Source organism: Chironomus tepperi, unplaced genomic scaffold, assembly GCF_022539635.2.
Source record: "Chironomus tepperi strain 1889 unplaced genomic scaffold, CSIRO-AGI_Ctep_v1 contig_430, whole genome shotgun sequence".
NCBI lineage: Eukaryota > Metazoa > Arthropoda > Insecta > Diptera > Chironomidae > Chironomus > Chironomus tepperi.
Window position 1 is genome coordinate 548,915 of NW_027226552.1, and position 17,108 is coordinate 566,022.

At 32.5% G+C, this 17,108-nt stretch overlaps 1 protein-coding gene across 2 annotated transcripts in view; it reads left to right on the forward strand.

Annotated features, from left to right (window-relative positions):
- The window catches only part of LOC139097790 (ankyrin repeat and sterile alpha motif domain-containing protein 1B-like), a 39,327-nt gene continuing 22,219 nt past the window's right edge, over positions 1-17,108 (forward strand). Inside the window, exons 1-4 of one of the 2 annotated variants that reach the window (XM_070649752.1) lie at positions 1-338; positions 6,839-6,919; positions 8,999-10,363; positions 11,109-11,253. In XM_070649752.1, the coding sequence (XP_070505853.1) occupies positions 229-338; positions 6,839-6,919; positions 8,999-10,363; positions 11,109-11,253 (1,701 nt within the window). In that variant the 5' untranslated portion in view covers positions 1-228. Of the gene's footprint in view, positions 339-2,169; positions 2,370-6,838; positions 6,920-8,998; positions 10,364-11,108; positions 11,254-17,108 lie in introns of those variants that run through there. The other variant, XM_070649753.1, reaches the window with a different exon arrangement.

Below are 17,108 nucleotides of genomic sequence, written 5' to 3' on the forward strand. Positions count from 1 at the left end.
TGAATATCTGGAGATGGGTGGATAAATTTTCACTCTTTTGCAAAAGTGCAAAAATAAAAAAATTCAGTGAATTAAATTCAATCAAATCAAAAGCAAAGAGTTATAATTAAAAATTAAATGGTATTGTTAATCTGTGATGTGTTTAAATCTAGTGAAATGTAAATTCATCAATCAAAATTTTGTTTTTAATTGAATAACATACGAGAAAAAAAAAAGAAAGAGAAAAAAATGGGCAAATACGATAGTAGTGAGCTTATTGAAGCGAGTAGAAAAGGCGATTATTCTACAGTCGAGAAAATTTTAAATCATCACAAATCAAAGAAGTCTGCCTTTCACAGGTAAATGAGATTAAAAAATGCTAGAGACAATGTATGGCACTAAAGAAGAAAAAAAATCAATGCAAAACATTTGGATGTGCTGAAAAATTATTTTTTCTTCTCAATTTAGTTGAATGAAATTTACTACAATTTTTTTTTTTTAAATTAGAGTAAATTGTGACGAGATTAAGTTTGTATAAAATAATAATGAAATATGTTCGCAGTTGACAATGAGAATGAGATGAAAAATTTATGTACGATGTGAAATTTTTCGCACTGGCAATGAAAATATTTTTTCGAAGATTTTCTTCTTTTTTCTTAGAAGATGTAAAAAAAATATGTGTGAGGAATTTTTCTTGTGTTCTACTTTTGTAGTTGTAAAAAAAAATCAGCAAAAGGAACTTTTAAAACATGTCCCAAAATATTCTGTAGATAATTTAGGATTCGAACCTACAAAATGATTTAATCACTCAAATATTCCCTTAAAAACTCTTAATAAAAATTGTACAATACCTCAATATAATACTTACATATAAGGATTTTAGATTTAGGGTAGGTTGCGGTTTTCGGATTGTGCGTCGACCAGACTAGTAAACGTAAAATATGTTGTGATTGTAGAAAAGAAAAATACTCGAAATATTTTTTCTCTTCCTTTTTGGTAATATTGAAGTTCTTTTGGTTTAGGCGAGAAATTTAGTTTTTTTTTTATTTTTAATTTAGTTCAAAAATTTGATTTTTTCATTTAAATTAAAATTTACTAAAATAAAAAAAAAATTAATATCAATTTTTAAAAAAATGGTAATTTGTTCATTAAAGAAAAATACCGATGTAAATTAGTTATTAAAGGAATCAAACCCAATCCTTTGAAGGAATATTTTCATCTTATAAATCTCTCTGCATTAGTTCCTTTGCATAGTGCTCTTAAAGTTTTCTAAATACCATTAATAAATTTGCAATTATTTTGAATTGTTTAATATTTTACGATAAAATTGACTGATCTTAAGAAATGTAAGTGAAAAAGCTTTTTAAGTTAGTCGAATTGGTTAGAAATGTTTAAGTACTTCGGTACCTAATTATTGAACATCGACCCTGAGAACAAGATTCCGAGACTTGGCATAAATTCTCTAAATTTTTATCTAATTTTTAATCTTAATATTAAGTCTTATCCGGAAATTTGTGACTAAAACTGACATCTGTTAGCTCATTTGAGTCATGACATCCAATTCATGACAAATAGTCTCTATTTTAATTACTCAAAACATTCGGAAACGATGTTCTATAGCTGAAATTATGAATAATTTACGAGTTTTTCGTGAAAAAAAGTCCCGAAACGCGACTTTCTTTACATTTTTGTATTACTATAATTACTATGCAATTTGATGCTATTTCTCAAATCTGGTGAAATTACTTAAACTTTTAGTCATAATATCTGGACTTTAAAATCAAAACAATAATATGTGACAAGTCACTGTACTTAGATTAATCATTTTGTTTACATTTTCAAGCCTTAGACTCTAAATTAATGTCAAAATGAAATCATTTTCGAATCAATAGTTCAAGAATTTTGTGAATTGCATCTTCATGCCAACATTTCAAACGGAGATGCTACATATATTCATAAATTTACAGTCCATTTCTTCGCATATTTCTCATTACATAAACATTCTTATCTTCCTACACAAAACATTTCTAAAGAACATGAAATAATTTTACATGCTGATATCCTTTGACGTACAAAGTACGTTCGTAAGTGTCGTCATCCCATTATGAATCTATGATTATTCATTATGGTTTAATAATTGCTCATTAAATTAAATACAATTTTAGAACATCAGCTCAGTATTAATTCTGGTCTTGTTGAAATTAAAAGTGAATAGAACTGAACTTAAGTCAAATAAAACTTATTGAAGTGGAATAAAAAGCCATAAAAATAATCACAGAAATTTGTTAAAAAATCCCAACAATTGCAAAGGAATTCCAATAAAAAAAAAAAATTTGGAATTTTGTTATCAACATGAGTAAGAAAAGTAATAAGAATGAGAATAAAAAATAGTAAGTTGAGCTTATTTTGGACATAAAATGCCATAAACTCCCATGCCTAGGCATAAAACACCTCATCAATAACAGTCATTATTCATGTAATGACACCCATTAATAATTTCTCATTACATAAAATAGAAATTGAAAAAGTAATAAAAAATCCATTAAATATACAGCAACTAATGTCCTTAAAAGCCTACATAAAAAATAACATTTCAATAAAAAAAATAGGAAGAAATGATGAAAATTAGTGACATGTCATCTGAGGCCGTTCACGTTGGATGGAATTGACCATTACTTGAGGAATTGACGAAAAAAGGCTCCTGAACGTAACTCCTGGACAGCCCACAAAAAACTACAAAGTTTTCTGATAATATTCCTATATATTTTCGTCATCAAAGCTTAATGAGATTCAGCAAAGTTTTTTAAGCTCACATTCAAGTGCCTAACATAAATAACATTGCAAATCCAATTAGAAATGAAGGAAAAAGAAGAAATTTGTGCTCATTAGATTTGTCAGTGGTTTATAAGTGGTTGACTGCAGTTGAGGAAAAAATTAGCAAATTTAGGGAATTTGCAGGAAATAATAAGTTTTTTGATGTCGTATGTTTAGTAGAGCTTGAAGTCGACTAAGATCAACTCAACTCCAGGGTATCTAAGTAAAAGTTCTCGAGACCGAGACTTCTAAGAATACTCTTGAAGTCTCCGTCTAAGTATCGGTTTCGATACCAGTCTCAATCAAAGTTTTGGTCTCAATCTCGATCCTAGTCTCAGTCTAGGTTCTACTTTCGGTCTCAGTTCCGATACCAATCTCGGTCTCTATCCTTATCCTAGTCTCAATCTCGGCCCCAGTCTCAGTCTCAGTCTCAGTCTCAGTTTCAGTCTCAGTCCAAGTCCCAGTCTCAGTCCAAGTCCCAGTCTCAGTCTCAGTCTCAGTCTCAGTCTCAGACATGGTCGCAGTCTCGGCACTAGTCTCTCTTCTAGTCTTGGTCTATGTTCCAGTCCCAGTCTCTTTCTCAGTGCCATGTTCAGTCCTTGTTTGATCCCAGTTTTGTTTCTAATCTCGACTTCAGTATCAGTCCTAGTGTTGATCTAAGTCTCGAAAATTGGTCTAAACCGAGACTTCAAGATACCATATACCCAAGTCTACTTAAAATATGAACACTAGAAACAATCCAGATCATTCCAAAACAATAATACAATTTAGTCATAAAAACAATCCAATCCGTTACCAAAAAAAGTCAATCCAAATCACTCTTAACCCAAAAATCCTTCAATCCACACTCAACAAATCTGCCCTAAAAAAATCCACATCTACAAGATATCCGTGGGTGCACTTTTTTATGTCAAATAAACGAATTAATTAAAAATAATTTTTCAAGCTTATTAATCCACAAACAAGCTGAGTAATTCAGTATTTATTTAGATGATATAAGAAGAAAACATGAATGATATTTTTTTTCGTACGAAAAGTGAGATAATTTCCTCATGTGTTGGTTGTCTGTGAATTAAAAATGCGCAAAAATAATTATTGTTGATAAAGAAACAAAAAAATAAAGTTTCGGTGATGTAAAAAAGATAATAATGTTGCTAACGTCACATAAATTGAAGGTAGACACAAGTAGGTGACAGTAAGAGGTGTTAGGATTTATTTGACTAGATTTATGTCAAGTTCTGAGGAGTTCAAACCTCATTATGACGACTTTAGTCTTGTCCTTTTGGGATTACAGTTATAAACCCTATTTTAGTCAAGGTTCAGACCATATTTCGACTTAGTATGCTTACTTACATACTGGAACCATGCTCCGACTTGTATCGCTAAGCTTGTACAAATTCTCAGTTTCGACTCGAAGTATAGTCGACGATAAGACATATAAATCCAAAATTCAAAACTAACTTCTAGCTCTGAATCAGGCACTCAAAAGTATTTCACCATGCTTAGTTGAGATACTAAATTAATTGAATTTGTCAATACTTAGTGATGAACTGTCATCACGTTATCGTTAGGTCACCTAATTGTGTGTTTCTGACTTATGTCTATTACCACGATGACGTAGAATCTATATGACTTTAGTGGCTATAATTTGTTGCTCAAAATTGTTGAAAATTTGCTAAATTTTAGAAGTTATTGAGATCCAAACCTTAGTGGATGGATATACGTTTTATTTAGTTAACGACAAGCCTTGATTGGTCTAGTTCCCTCATGGTACCATGTACCTACTCTACGTCTTGCATACACAATGCTCCAAGCGATGTCCTAGCGACTATGGTGTACTGCTGTCTAGTTCTCACTTATATGTGTGCAGTCTGCGCATAAATGTCTAAAATTTAGCATTTGAAAGATGCATGCAAAGTTCAATTTTAAAAAAGACACTAAGCATAATTCTGAAAAACAGTTTACAGATCTACGACAATCCTCTTAATCTATCTTCCCTTCCAATTTTTAAAGAAATGCTTCATTAACACCTTCATAAATATTCTCAAAAGCATCATCATACCTATTTATTATTCCGTTCTCATTTATTCACAATATCACTGTAAAAAAAAAGTCCCTTGCATCCTCTCATCTGGATATGCATATTCCTATAGATAACTTCATTATTTTCCATAAAAAAAAATTACAATGTACATGACTGTAAGCTTCATTTTTTTATTGACATTAAAATTGAAGACGACGTCCGTTTAAATATTCAGGATATAGTACGAAGTTTTAATCTTCTTTGCTAAGTTCCATTGAAAATGAGGTCAGTATTGGAAAAAATCTGTAGCAACAATTGGCAATAATAAGTTATAGAATTAGGTTATTGACATAATAGATAGTTTGTGCAGTTTTATGGAAGGAAGTTAAAGAGATGGAATTGAATTAAATTGGATTTATTGTTGGAATTGGTTCTTTAGTGTCTTGATAATGAGAAGCTTCCATAATGTCTGGATGTTAATAGGTTCATGATCCAGGTCCAGGGTCTAGGCAAGCTTTTGAGAATCCAGACTGTAAAAATCTAAAAAAGCGCCTTCTTAGGAGTCCGGACTCCAAGGATCGTGCCCTAACTAGAGTCAGGACGTCAATCGAGACCCATCCTCATTAGAGCCATTCCAACTCTGGATCTATCATTCCAAAGTGACGCTTAACAACTTTAAAGCCCCTTTGAGATCTCCCAAGCAACACATCATGACTACAATGTTATAAATGCATTAATCACGACGTATCGACGACTGTCAAATGACCGTCATATGATTAATAAACTCAAAATTCCAATAAACATTATCGTAACTCTATTCAACTCTAGTTCGTCTAACTAAACATTTAAAAATAAATCGAAACAAATGAACTGTATCGAAATCATCTGCGTTTTTCATGGCCAACTAATACACATATGCTATTAGCTGTTTATATGCAATTACTATCCACGATAAATTTCATTATTGTGGTAATTGATTTGGTGTAATATGTTTTGGGCATCATAAAATATCGATGCAGGGGTGGAGTATGGGTTTGGGGGTTCAACAAATTGTCAGAATTGTCCAATCTGGGGACTACTATAGCAAGGCTCTTAGGGCGAGACAAGCCTTAAGATATTATGAACAGGAACGATCGCTAATCAAATGCCAGTTCCATACAGCACCTTGTAGATAAACCTACCTGACTACAACTTGATGTCAAATCCTAACCAAACTTGGTACCATTGGTGCTTTGCCTTGGATGGGCTCAGATATGGGTTGACTTTTGGATACAAAATCCGAACCAAATTCGAGTTCTAATGACAGTTCAAATTGGCCACAGTCAGCAAAGCTTCCATCATTTAAACTACAACCCTACAAGTCATCCATACCCCAAATTCCACATCAGCTTCCAACTCTGCACGAATGTCGTTTTTTACGACATCCATTTAAATATAGTAGCTATATTTATGGAATTTTAATAACATTATTGCATTATATGTCGCATGTGCAAGTCACATTATTGAGACCTGTAAGTTATGCGTCCATGTTTGTCACTTTGATGGATTTACTTTGTGTACAATGAAGTTTATTATTGAAATTATGGATTTTGATGGTTAAAGCACTGATGGTCAGCCTTAGAATCTTTCGACAATTTATGACATGAAGCTAAACTTCACATTTCATAATAACTTATGGCACAAGTCGTAAATTACAAAAAAAAAACTTGATGTGCTGCAAATTCTCAAAGTGCTATTTCACATGAAACGTTTTTGCCACGCTCAGTTCTTCTTGAAAAAATTTAATGCCATAGAAATTTTTATATCCATACCTTCCTTTATTCATGTCATGATAAAAAAAATTCTTTACATTCGCATATATTTATACAAATTCTAAAAGCTTATCCATTGTTTACTTCATCAAGCTTGATGAATGATTCATATCTGCTATGCTTATTTTCCGAGTGTCTGCGTCCGTGACGTTAAACAAACGAATTTTTATTTTTATTACAATGCTAATTAATGCTTTATTTAATTTTGTAGTTTACGGAGAGGTGTAGGTGTCAATACACAAGATAGTTCTGGATATAACGCACTTCATCATGCAGCTTTAAATGGGCATACGTAAGTATTTTGTGTTGTTTGATCTGATTTTGTTGATGGTTTGGTTGGAGAGGAAATTGGGAATTTTTTTGGAAGTAAATATCGATTTTTATAGGAAGATTTAGGTTATCCATTACAGCCATTTCAACGCAGTGTGCCTTCCGGGTTAGGTTTCCGGAGTAACACAATACGGTTAATCGATCCTATTTTGAACCAAATCCATCCGGTCAGTGTCACGACAACCTGGAACAAGATTTTTAATCGATTAACCAAATCAACTTGACTCTGACAAGTTGCCGGTTTTGGATCGAATTTGGTATCTGGTCTGCGTCTATGGATAGCGTCGCGCCGGAAATTCTGATCGATTAACCAATTTGAGCTGTTCAGGATTATAATTTTCTATTGCAATATGCGCTGAATTTGATTTTTCACCGTAAAAATGAGCGAAAAACACTCAAAAATTTCAAAATATTCAGCAAAACCCTCAGTAACCTTTGAAATTTTCAAAATTCCCCAGTTAAAAATTCAGAATTTAATCTAAAAATCAAATTTTCCCACCCAGCACCCTCGACAGATTCCCATTAAATTCATTACCACTTGAGTCACATCAATTCCCACCCAAATAATTTGTTATTGTACGTAAAGTGTGAAAATTTGCTGTCTTCATTCCGCCAAAGTCAGAAGAACATTTCAAATGAAAAACGATCGGTTTGATGTTATGGCTGACAGATTTTGTAAGAAGAATCGCAAGTGTTCTGAGATAAATTTGTAGTTTGCCAATGATTGACTAATATTTTGAAAATACAGCTGATTTGAAAATTGAGAGCAGACATAAATTCTGCTGATTCGCGGTTAAACATGACAAGGTCAATGCTTTCTGACTAAAATCTTGTAATCATTCAATGAATAATTGATTTCAGTGAGTCATGACAGTACAAAGTATAATTTACAGTAACAGGAAAATTATTTCCAGATTAAAGTATTTGATTCCTCACATTAGTCATCTCTGCTTGGAATTTTCCTCTCATAAAAGCAAATTTCACAGTGAAGTTGTTTACAGAAAATCTTTTTGTTGTTCATGTCTTGCGTGCAAATCACGACATGAGAATGAAATTTGGTAATTATTGTCGATGACGTGATGATAGGAGCAATTTTTGGGATATGATTGGGGATATTCTGGAAGATGATATTGTCAGAAATTGAGTATATGGAACTAAAGTAGATTCAATAGTGATGATGAGCAAAAATTGGATTATTAGGCTCATTAGGGCATCTTAAGGCTGTCTGACATATGAGACTAATCTTCCAAATCATCATGCATCTTCTAGATTCCCTTATTCTCCTTATTAGAGCCATCCTTAACCGCACACTTTGCTCACTGCGCCGCTGTATTAATTATAAGACACAAGATGCCTTGACGTGGGTTTTTTCGACCATATTCCTATTATACTCATAGATTGTAACCTTAGTCTCTACTTTTGACTGTGCAAATGACTCTACTGCTTAGTCTGCATATTTTACGACACTTCCTTAACTAAATCTTATTTACTTCCGTTAAAATGTGCCAAAACAGCTGACACAGTGTCATTAAGGCAGTTTTACGTCATTTTGACGAATGAAAGTAGATTTTCGATTCCAATTCAGCTTCTTTAGCAGCAATCTCGAATGGACAAGAATCATATTGATGAGTTTACTAATAAAATTGAACATACTTACTTATATTGATTGAGTATTTTTTTGGGCTCGTCATTATGAATTAAATTGGTATCCTCATTGTCTGTTAGGGCACATGAGGAGTGTGTCTCTCTGGTACTGTAAGTACCTTTTGGTGCTCCACTAAACTGTACCCATCACAAGTGAACGACACTTCATAGGAATTCAAACAAGTAAACATTGATATTCAGCCAAAAAATCTTACAGTCCTGTAACTCACAAAAAAATAATCGCGCGCACGAGAAAAAATTTCAATTCTTCCATTCCTCATTTTTCCTCTTCTCTCTTCACCTTCAGCAGAAAGCACAAATAATAAAAATTCTCTTGAAAATGATTAATGACTACATCTTTCCACCCATACCAATTAATTATTATTTATTCTTTCAGTGATGTAGTTCATCTACTCTTATCACATGATAACATCAATCCAAATGCATTAGATCAGCGCGGTTCATCGCCACTACACTTGGCATCATGGGCTGGTCATACTGACATATGCAAATTGCTCCTTAAACACCCGACACTCCCAGCTGATCCAAATTGTCGTACGGCAGAGGATGAGACACCGTTACATTTTGCGGCACAACATGGACATCTGACAGCGATCATTGAACTTTTGGCACATGGCGGTGATCCAAATATTGTGAATGTTAGAGATGAGACACCACTGGATTTGGCTGCACAATATGGACGTCTACAAGTTGTACAGATTCTTATTCGTGCTCATAATGAATTGCTATTGCCACTAAAGGCCACATCAACACCACAATATCATACAGCATTACATTTAGCTAGTCGAAATGGACATCGTGATGTTGTCGAGTTGCTCCTTGCAGCTGGCTGTAATGTTAATATTCTCACACCAAATGGCAGTGCTTTACATGAATCTGCAATGACTGGAAAGGAAAAAGTTGTCAAAGCTCTCTTAAAGGAAGGAATCGACTTGGATTTAACGGATCGTGACGGAAGGACAGTTTTTGATTTATTAGATGAATTTCCAGCTCATGTTGTTCATCGTATACGAACAGTCATTAATAATTATCGAAAATCGACAGTTTATGATAACAGTGATACAGATGATCTAAGGGAAGTTGATAGACATCCACGACGTGGTACTGGACCCGGATATCAAGAGTCCCGTGGTGGCTCATCATTAAATCGAAGCAAATTACGATATCAGCAGCCACAACCGCCAAATCATCGTTATCAAGATCACTACGATTATGGCGGAACAACAAGTCCATCAAGTTCTATGGGAAGTTTCGGTGGAGGAATTAGTCCAACACCACCACACCATGCTGGTTCCATTGTCAAAATCACACCATTACCAAGAAATGTTCCATCAAAGCCACCAAGAAAGTCACAATCAATTTCGCCACCGACACATCCACAAACTCTATATCACATCAGTCGCTCATTTGACAAAGATTATGATATTGACTACAGTGTAAAAGATAGTTCTAATGATCATGATTGTTCATCATCGACATCCTCAAATCATCATAATAATAATAACAATAACAGTAGTTATAATAAGAATCAAAAGTCAAACAAGACGGGAAAAGGAAATCCAAGTACGGCATACGAGTATCTTCACTTAACGCGTACCGGCGAACAAAAGAGTGAAAGTGATTATATTATGATGACTGCGCCAATAACAATACCGGCTGATTATGATAAGAAAATTGTTCGTGTTGCAAATCCGCACAGGAAATTGAGACGACCAAAGGATGGATATAGTCCAGAGAATGAGTGAGTATTGTTAATGTTTATGGTCTTTTTTAGCTGGATTATTGAGGATGATGAGTGCCTGATGGTTATATATTGTCTGTTTGTCTGTCTGTATAATTATCATGGCTGAAAGTGCCTTTAAGGGCTGCCTGAAGACACAGACACTCTCGGTTTCAGTTTTGGGAGATATTATGCCACATTATGAAGCCAGTGGTTGGTTTCTTTGGTATAGGTATCAGACTGGACAGGTGTCTCTTCCCATACTAAGCATCATCACTGCACAGGACAAATACTGTGATTATGTCAGATCATTACTCCCCTCATTATTATTATTATTATCGACCCCATAATGACCAAAAAAAGTACAGCATCGCTTCCATCAGCCACAACTGACCACGTACAAACTACTTTACTTGCTTCCATGACTGTTGATGTTCGTGAGTAAGTGAATAAATAATGATGTGTGGATGTTAAGAGGAAATTGTGAATCATTGGCGCATGGGGAGTATGGAATTGAATTTGCAGATATTAGGGATGGTTAGCACTGCTGGTGGGATGACTTTTAGTATGAACTCGATGTTGCATACAGCGAGCTTGTGTGGCACAAAATCTCCATAATGATCATCCAATTAGACACATAATCTTTACTTTATGACCCTACAAACACGTATAATCCCCTTCAGATTACAATAACGCAGTCATCTGCATAAATTCCCAATACACAATACAGACTGTCTTATTAATAATTCATTTTTATTCTTTACAGCACATTTGTTCAAGTTCGTCGTAATCCGAATGAGCCGCCATTATCACCAACCCATTATCCACAAGCATCAACGCCTGAGCACGCACCGCCAAGTGCTGAACAAGCTGAACATTGTATAATTGCAACAATTCGACCATTGAGTCAGGTGAGTTTGGATCGTCCAGATAGAAAGACGACAAATGAAGGACACTACTTGCCTATGGATCAATTTAAGACTAAAAAGAATCAAGGAACAAAGTTGTTTCATTAATTATAGTGAGATACATGCGCTCATAAAACTAAAATTCGACATGCATGCATAAATACTTTTTTTTTTGTTGGACATAAGCGAAACACGATTTCGCAATTTATTATGATTATCATGCTTATAGTCGACAGTGGTTCAATGTTTACACAATCACTTGTACATTTTTTCGTTCTTGTTGAGGAAAAAAAATGAAAATTTTGCACATATTAAGCAAAGAATAAGCCACAGAATAATGGAAAAACCGCGAAGTGAAAAGAACTATTTTGACGACGTTGGTGAAGAATTTTTTTTTGTGGAGATTTTGAAGTAGTTTATTTTGTGTTTTTATGATGATGGGAAGGGGATTAAGGGTATTGTCTACAAGATATAGGAGATTGGAAGTTCATAAGTTTGTGAATTTTTTGGGATTTGCTGATTTATGTATATTTAAATATAAATTCGAAAATTGTTGAAATTAGGATATTAAATTATTGCAAAATTCAAAATATTTAAAAAATATCCTTGAAAAATTTAAACAAATTTGAAATATAAAAATTTATAAAAAAATTAGTAGTTTGAAAAAAATTAAAAAATTTTACAAAATTTAAAAATTTTCAAAAAATTTGAAAATTTGAAAAATTTTAAAAATTCAAAAATTCAAAAATTGATGAAATTTAAACATTTCAAAGTTTCACGAAATTTATTTAATTTGTTTTATGAAATTTCTACAAATTCAAAATTTTAAAATTTAAATTTTATTATTTTTTTTTTGAATTTTTAGATTTCTGTAAAATTTTGACAAATATTTTAATTAAAAATCAGAAATAATCCACAAAACATAATTAAAATCCACAAACTTATCCATAATCCAATTTTAACTTTTTCAAAAAATCACTTTAAATCCAATTTACCATCAAAACTACTTCAAAACCATCCACGAAAAGAGTTTCCAACTCCAACAAAACAAACGTCATTATGAGCTTGCATTTCAACTCGAGTAGACTTCAATGCAATGCCCTCAATGCGAATTCCCATTTATTCTTCTTATTTTAATATTTTTAAAAATACATTTTTTGATGTTTTGTGTGTAAATCATGAAAAAGTTTATGCTTAATATTTTGTTTGTGCAAAAAAAATGAGCAAAAAACCACCAAACGATAATGATATGCCTTTATGCCACAAGCTCGAGTATTAAAATACCTCTTTATGTGCATATTTTGGGTTGAGATGTTGGTAATGACCGTATTTATTTTCGGACAGATGACGAATTTTGATCGAAAGTTTAGGGTTAGATAATCGGTTCTTGGTAGATTAAATTGGGGTAAATGGGTTGAGGTACAATTTCGTGCGTGATTGCAGGTCAATGAGACATGGTTAATTGATTTTAATAGTCGGAATGAAAAGTAATGGGGTGTAGAGAATAGAAGTTAATTAAACTTTGACCGTGGGGTTCTTAGAAGGCATGAATTGTATTTTGTTGCTTGTTAAAGCTAGAAATGAATTTAAAATGCATTTAAAATTGGAAAAAAAAACTTTATCACAACCTCAGAATTTCAACTCAACTATTCTGAGGATTAAGGGTCAAAATACTGTTCGACCCCTTCCTCCCCTTAGGCACTTTCAAGACAGAAATCCCCAAAAAAATGAAATAGTTTCAAAACAGCCTTTAGAAGATTTCCGGCTCCATTTTTGTCTAAGTCCATTAGACTCTTGTTAGAATGGGGTTCCTACAATGACGTTTCAAGGGTCGGCATATGAATGAGAATGCAATAGCCTGGGGGATGCAGAAAATCTATGATTTATTTATGGTCCTTTGCCTTGTAGTCGAATTGACCTCGATAGCTCAGTGATAGGGCATGCACCGGAAACCGTAGGTCGTGGGTTCGAATCCAACTCGGAATTCGCGATCAGAAGTCATAGGCTGTGGGTTCGAGTTCCACTTATTCGGTACCTTACTTCTTCCTTTAAATCAACAACACCGTAATATGCACATAATACTCGTAAAGTCGTCTGCATCTTACCACATTAATCATCACCTGAAACTTTACTTCTTCTTAACCCATAAAACATTAAAAAACATTCTTTATTTACATGACAAATACCCCAACCAAGAACTACTTGAAATTTAATAGAATTTATTATACACAATATACATGCATTATACTCCACAAGGCGGTAGCCCATAACGCCAGTTGAATATTGAAAACTTCAGTTTTTTTTGAATAGATTATCATTAAAACTTTATTATTATTCATCATCTGTTATGCTAGTCGTAATAATGTTTCATTATACAGTGGTGACTATTAAGTTGAATAGATTTAAAATATGCCAAATTATTTTTATTTTTATTTCATTTTCTATGAATACATGTTAAAAATAGACTAGGACAAAGAAGAAAAGAAGTGAATAACACATTTTAAATGTGGCATTTGTGTACACAAGAAAATTGAATTTTTGTTTATAGGACGTCCAAAAAAATTGAAAAAAAAACTGTTTAAAGATTTTTCGCATTTTTAATATCAAGTGATCAGGGTCTGGGGTGTAGTTAGGGGGTTTAGTGGAGTCTAATCAATTTGTTTCTATAAAATTTGATTCAACTTCCGACTTTGCGTAGTATTAAACGTGTCGAACAGCTGAAGTCGGGTAATCGATACAGAATTCAACTTCAGTGCCAGATTCGCTTTTAATCCTGTGACTCTAGGATGATTGCGGAGTCATGCACCATGCCAGAATCATCGGATTAAAACCGAAGCACACAATCTAGCATAACTGAGTCCAAACCCCAGCAATATTTTAGCCACACCCCTGTGATCATAGCTTGACATATCTACAACATTTATACAAAAATTACCGAATTTTAAAAGTAGGTTTAACTTTAATATTGGATGGAATTATAAATTGAATTATTTGAGCATTTAATAAGTTCATCAGTGATAAATTTAAATTGTGAAAGTGCCTTAAAGTAATTTTATTGAGAAATTTATTAATTCAACCTTAAAGTCAATACTCACCAGGCAGTATACTATTATATTCGAATATTCTTGCCATTCATACCAAATCTTGAAATTAAAATTGTTAGAGCACCACCCATATTTGCCACAATCAGCTTCATTAATCGCTGCGACAAGGACGCAAACCATTTCATGTTCAAATCCAAAAATATTTAAACTCTAATCCTCCTCCAACCACACAACACATGTTCTGTATTCTACAACAATATTATCTATTCCATAAAATCCCCGCATTTTGTACTTCATTATCTTCATTTCTCCATCCTTTTTAAAGTTCCTTTCACATTTCACAATGGATATTTAAATCACATACATAAGAACCATCAAATGTCTATTTTTCTTTATGATTTATTATTGTTGATGAAATATCTTCTTACCACGAAAGCGTCCACCACTCCCAAAGTGACAATGAATCAGACAGAGGCATCAAAACATGACAGAAAAGAATAAAAGAATGAAGACGATAATGGAAAAGTTTGGGAGTTATTAGAGATTAGAAAGCGTTTCTTGTGACTAATTTGATGATGTTTAATAGTTTTATAGCAAATTTATTTAATGTGTTAGGAATTAAAAGTCAAGTTTAAAGACGAAGACAATTGAAATTTAGAAGTTTTATAGCAAAATATTTTTTTAAAAAATTTTATAGCAATATTTTGAAATTTTATAGCAAAGATTTTGGTTTTTAATCAAAGTTTATAGCAAATTTTGAAATTTTATAGCAAATCTTTTAAGTTTGCACAAATTCCTCAAAAAAATTAAATTTTATAGCAAGAATATTGAATTTTATAGCAAAGTCTAAGACATTTATAGAAAAAACTTGAAGTTTTAAATAAAGTTTTAAAAAATTATAGCAAGAATAAAATTTTATAGCAAGTTTATAGCAAATTTTCAAAAATCTTCTAAGTCACTCAGCAAACAAATCACAACCAAAAAATATGACAAACTGCCAAAAACTCATACCTCATACCTCATACCCCACAAAACATTGCTAAAATTATGTTGAAAGCGATCCCATGCGACTATTATAAAAGCTGTCGAGGAGTGTTACTACGAATGTTAATTGCAAATTGGGTGATGCTCACTTCTATCAATTTATTGAATACAGTATTTATGCTCAATCGAAACATAATTGGGAATATGGGAGAGTCTATAAACTATTATCATTATTTGTATTTACTTTTATGACCTTTTTTTTGTTAACTTTTTTTTTTTCGCTTTTTTGTATTTTAAAAATTTAATTAAAGTAAATTTTTTGTTATTTAAGAAATTTTTTGTTGTTCCTAATTTTTAAGTTATTAATAATGATTTATTATATTTGACAAAGAAACATTTTTTGTGCCTTTTTTTTGTATATATTAATAAAAGAAAACTGAAAAAAATTAATTAAACAAATTTTTATTTGTTCAAATGCTAGTTTTTTTACTTATTACTTAATATTTTTTTTTCTTTTGTTGTTAGTGCTGCTGTTGTTGTTTCCTTTCCTTAATTTCTTTAATCTCATTCATTCATTTATTCATCTTTTATTGTGGACTGTATCTTCATAAAATTTGAATGATCTTAATTTCGAGGGTACAAAATGTCTTTAAATTCGACTTGCATGGAACTTGGATGAACTATTTACCAACCTTAGTAACTACTCTAAAGACTTATTCACTTTGCAATGAGCATTGTCTGAAGAACAAGATTTAAGTGAGCTTTATGTCACATTTTCTAGCAACTCTGGATAGCTCAGTAGATAAGAGTTCTTGACATGGAACCTATAACCCATAGCGTGTAGGTTCGAGCCCCTCTCAGGGTATGGTGTACGAAAGTGTGTACTTTTCTCTAGAATCTTAGCCTTAGTAAGATTTCAAACCTACATGACTAGAAGATACCGAGACGGAGACTGGAAACTTCAGAAAACCTAACCTTAGATTAGTCGACCTTATGTCTAACAGTAAACTAGACTATCAAGAAGCACAAATGTTATGTGTTCTGACCAACATGCTTTACGCTTCCAAATGACTGTCAAATAGAGGTCGTATACTTTCAGTTTTCAGAAAAGTTATTAGACATAGCCTTAATGGGTCCAAGACAGAGATTTATTCATTTCTGTCTCTAAGGCAGATACCTGAATATTCCAGTTGACTATAATCTTATTTCTCGATGAGCCTATTTTACTAGGAACATGACTTAAACTCACAATTTTTATCTAAAAATCCAAGTCCCATCAGTCGATCGTTCATAACTTTCCACCAATATCTCAAAACAGTCAATCTATAAAACCTCAAAATTCCATATCACAGTTGGAAATCGCAAATTGAATTTCTAACAGATCATCAAAATAATATTCACATTCTGCGCGCTTTTTTTATCCCCGATTCATGCTGTAAAATCCATTAATTTTAATCTGCTACTCTAATTTTTTTCTACAACTTCAACTATCATCTATGCTCTATGCTGACTGCCAATAACATCGGTTTTTGTTTGAATGAAACTCATAGTAACTTAAGCCTTTAATTAGATTCCATTCAGCATGAAAATTTTATGCGAAAGAATTTTTTTTTATTATATCCATAAATTAAGTTATGAGCAAATAATGAATAAATTTTTATTATACTCCTAGCACCACTCAACAGCACCTGAATAAGAATAATCGATGGAGTTTTTAACAGAAAACTTTTTCATTGTACAACGATCAAGTTTCAATAGAAATTGATTTTTTTTTACTTCAACTGCTGCTGTTTGAAGAACATTGAATGAGTTTTGTTGTAGATTTTAATG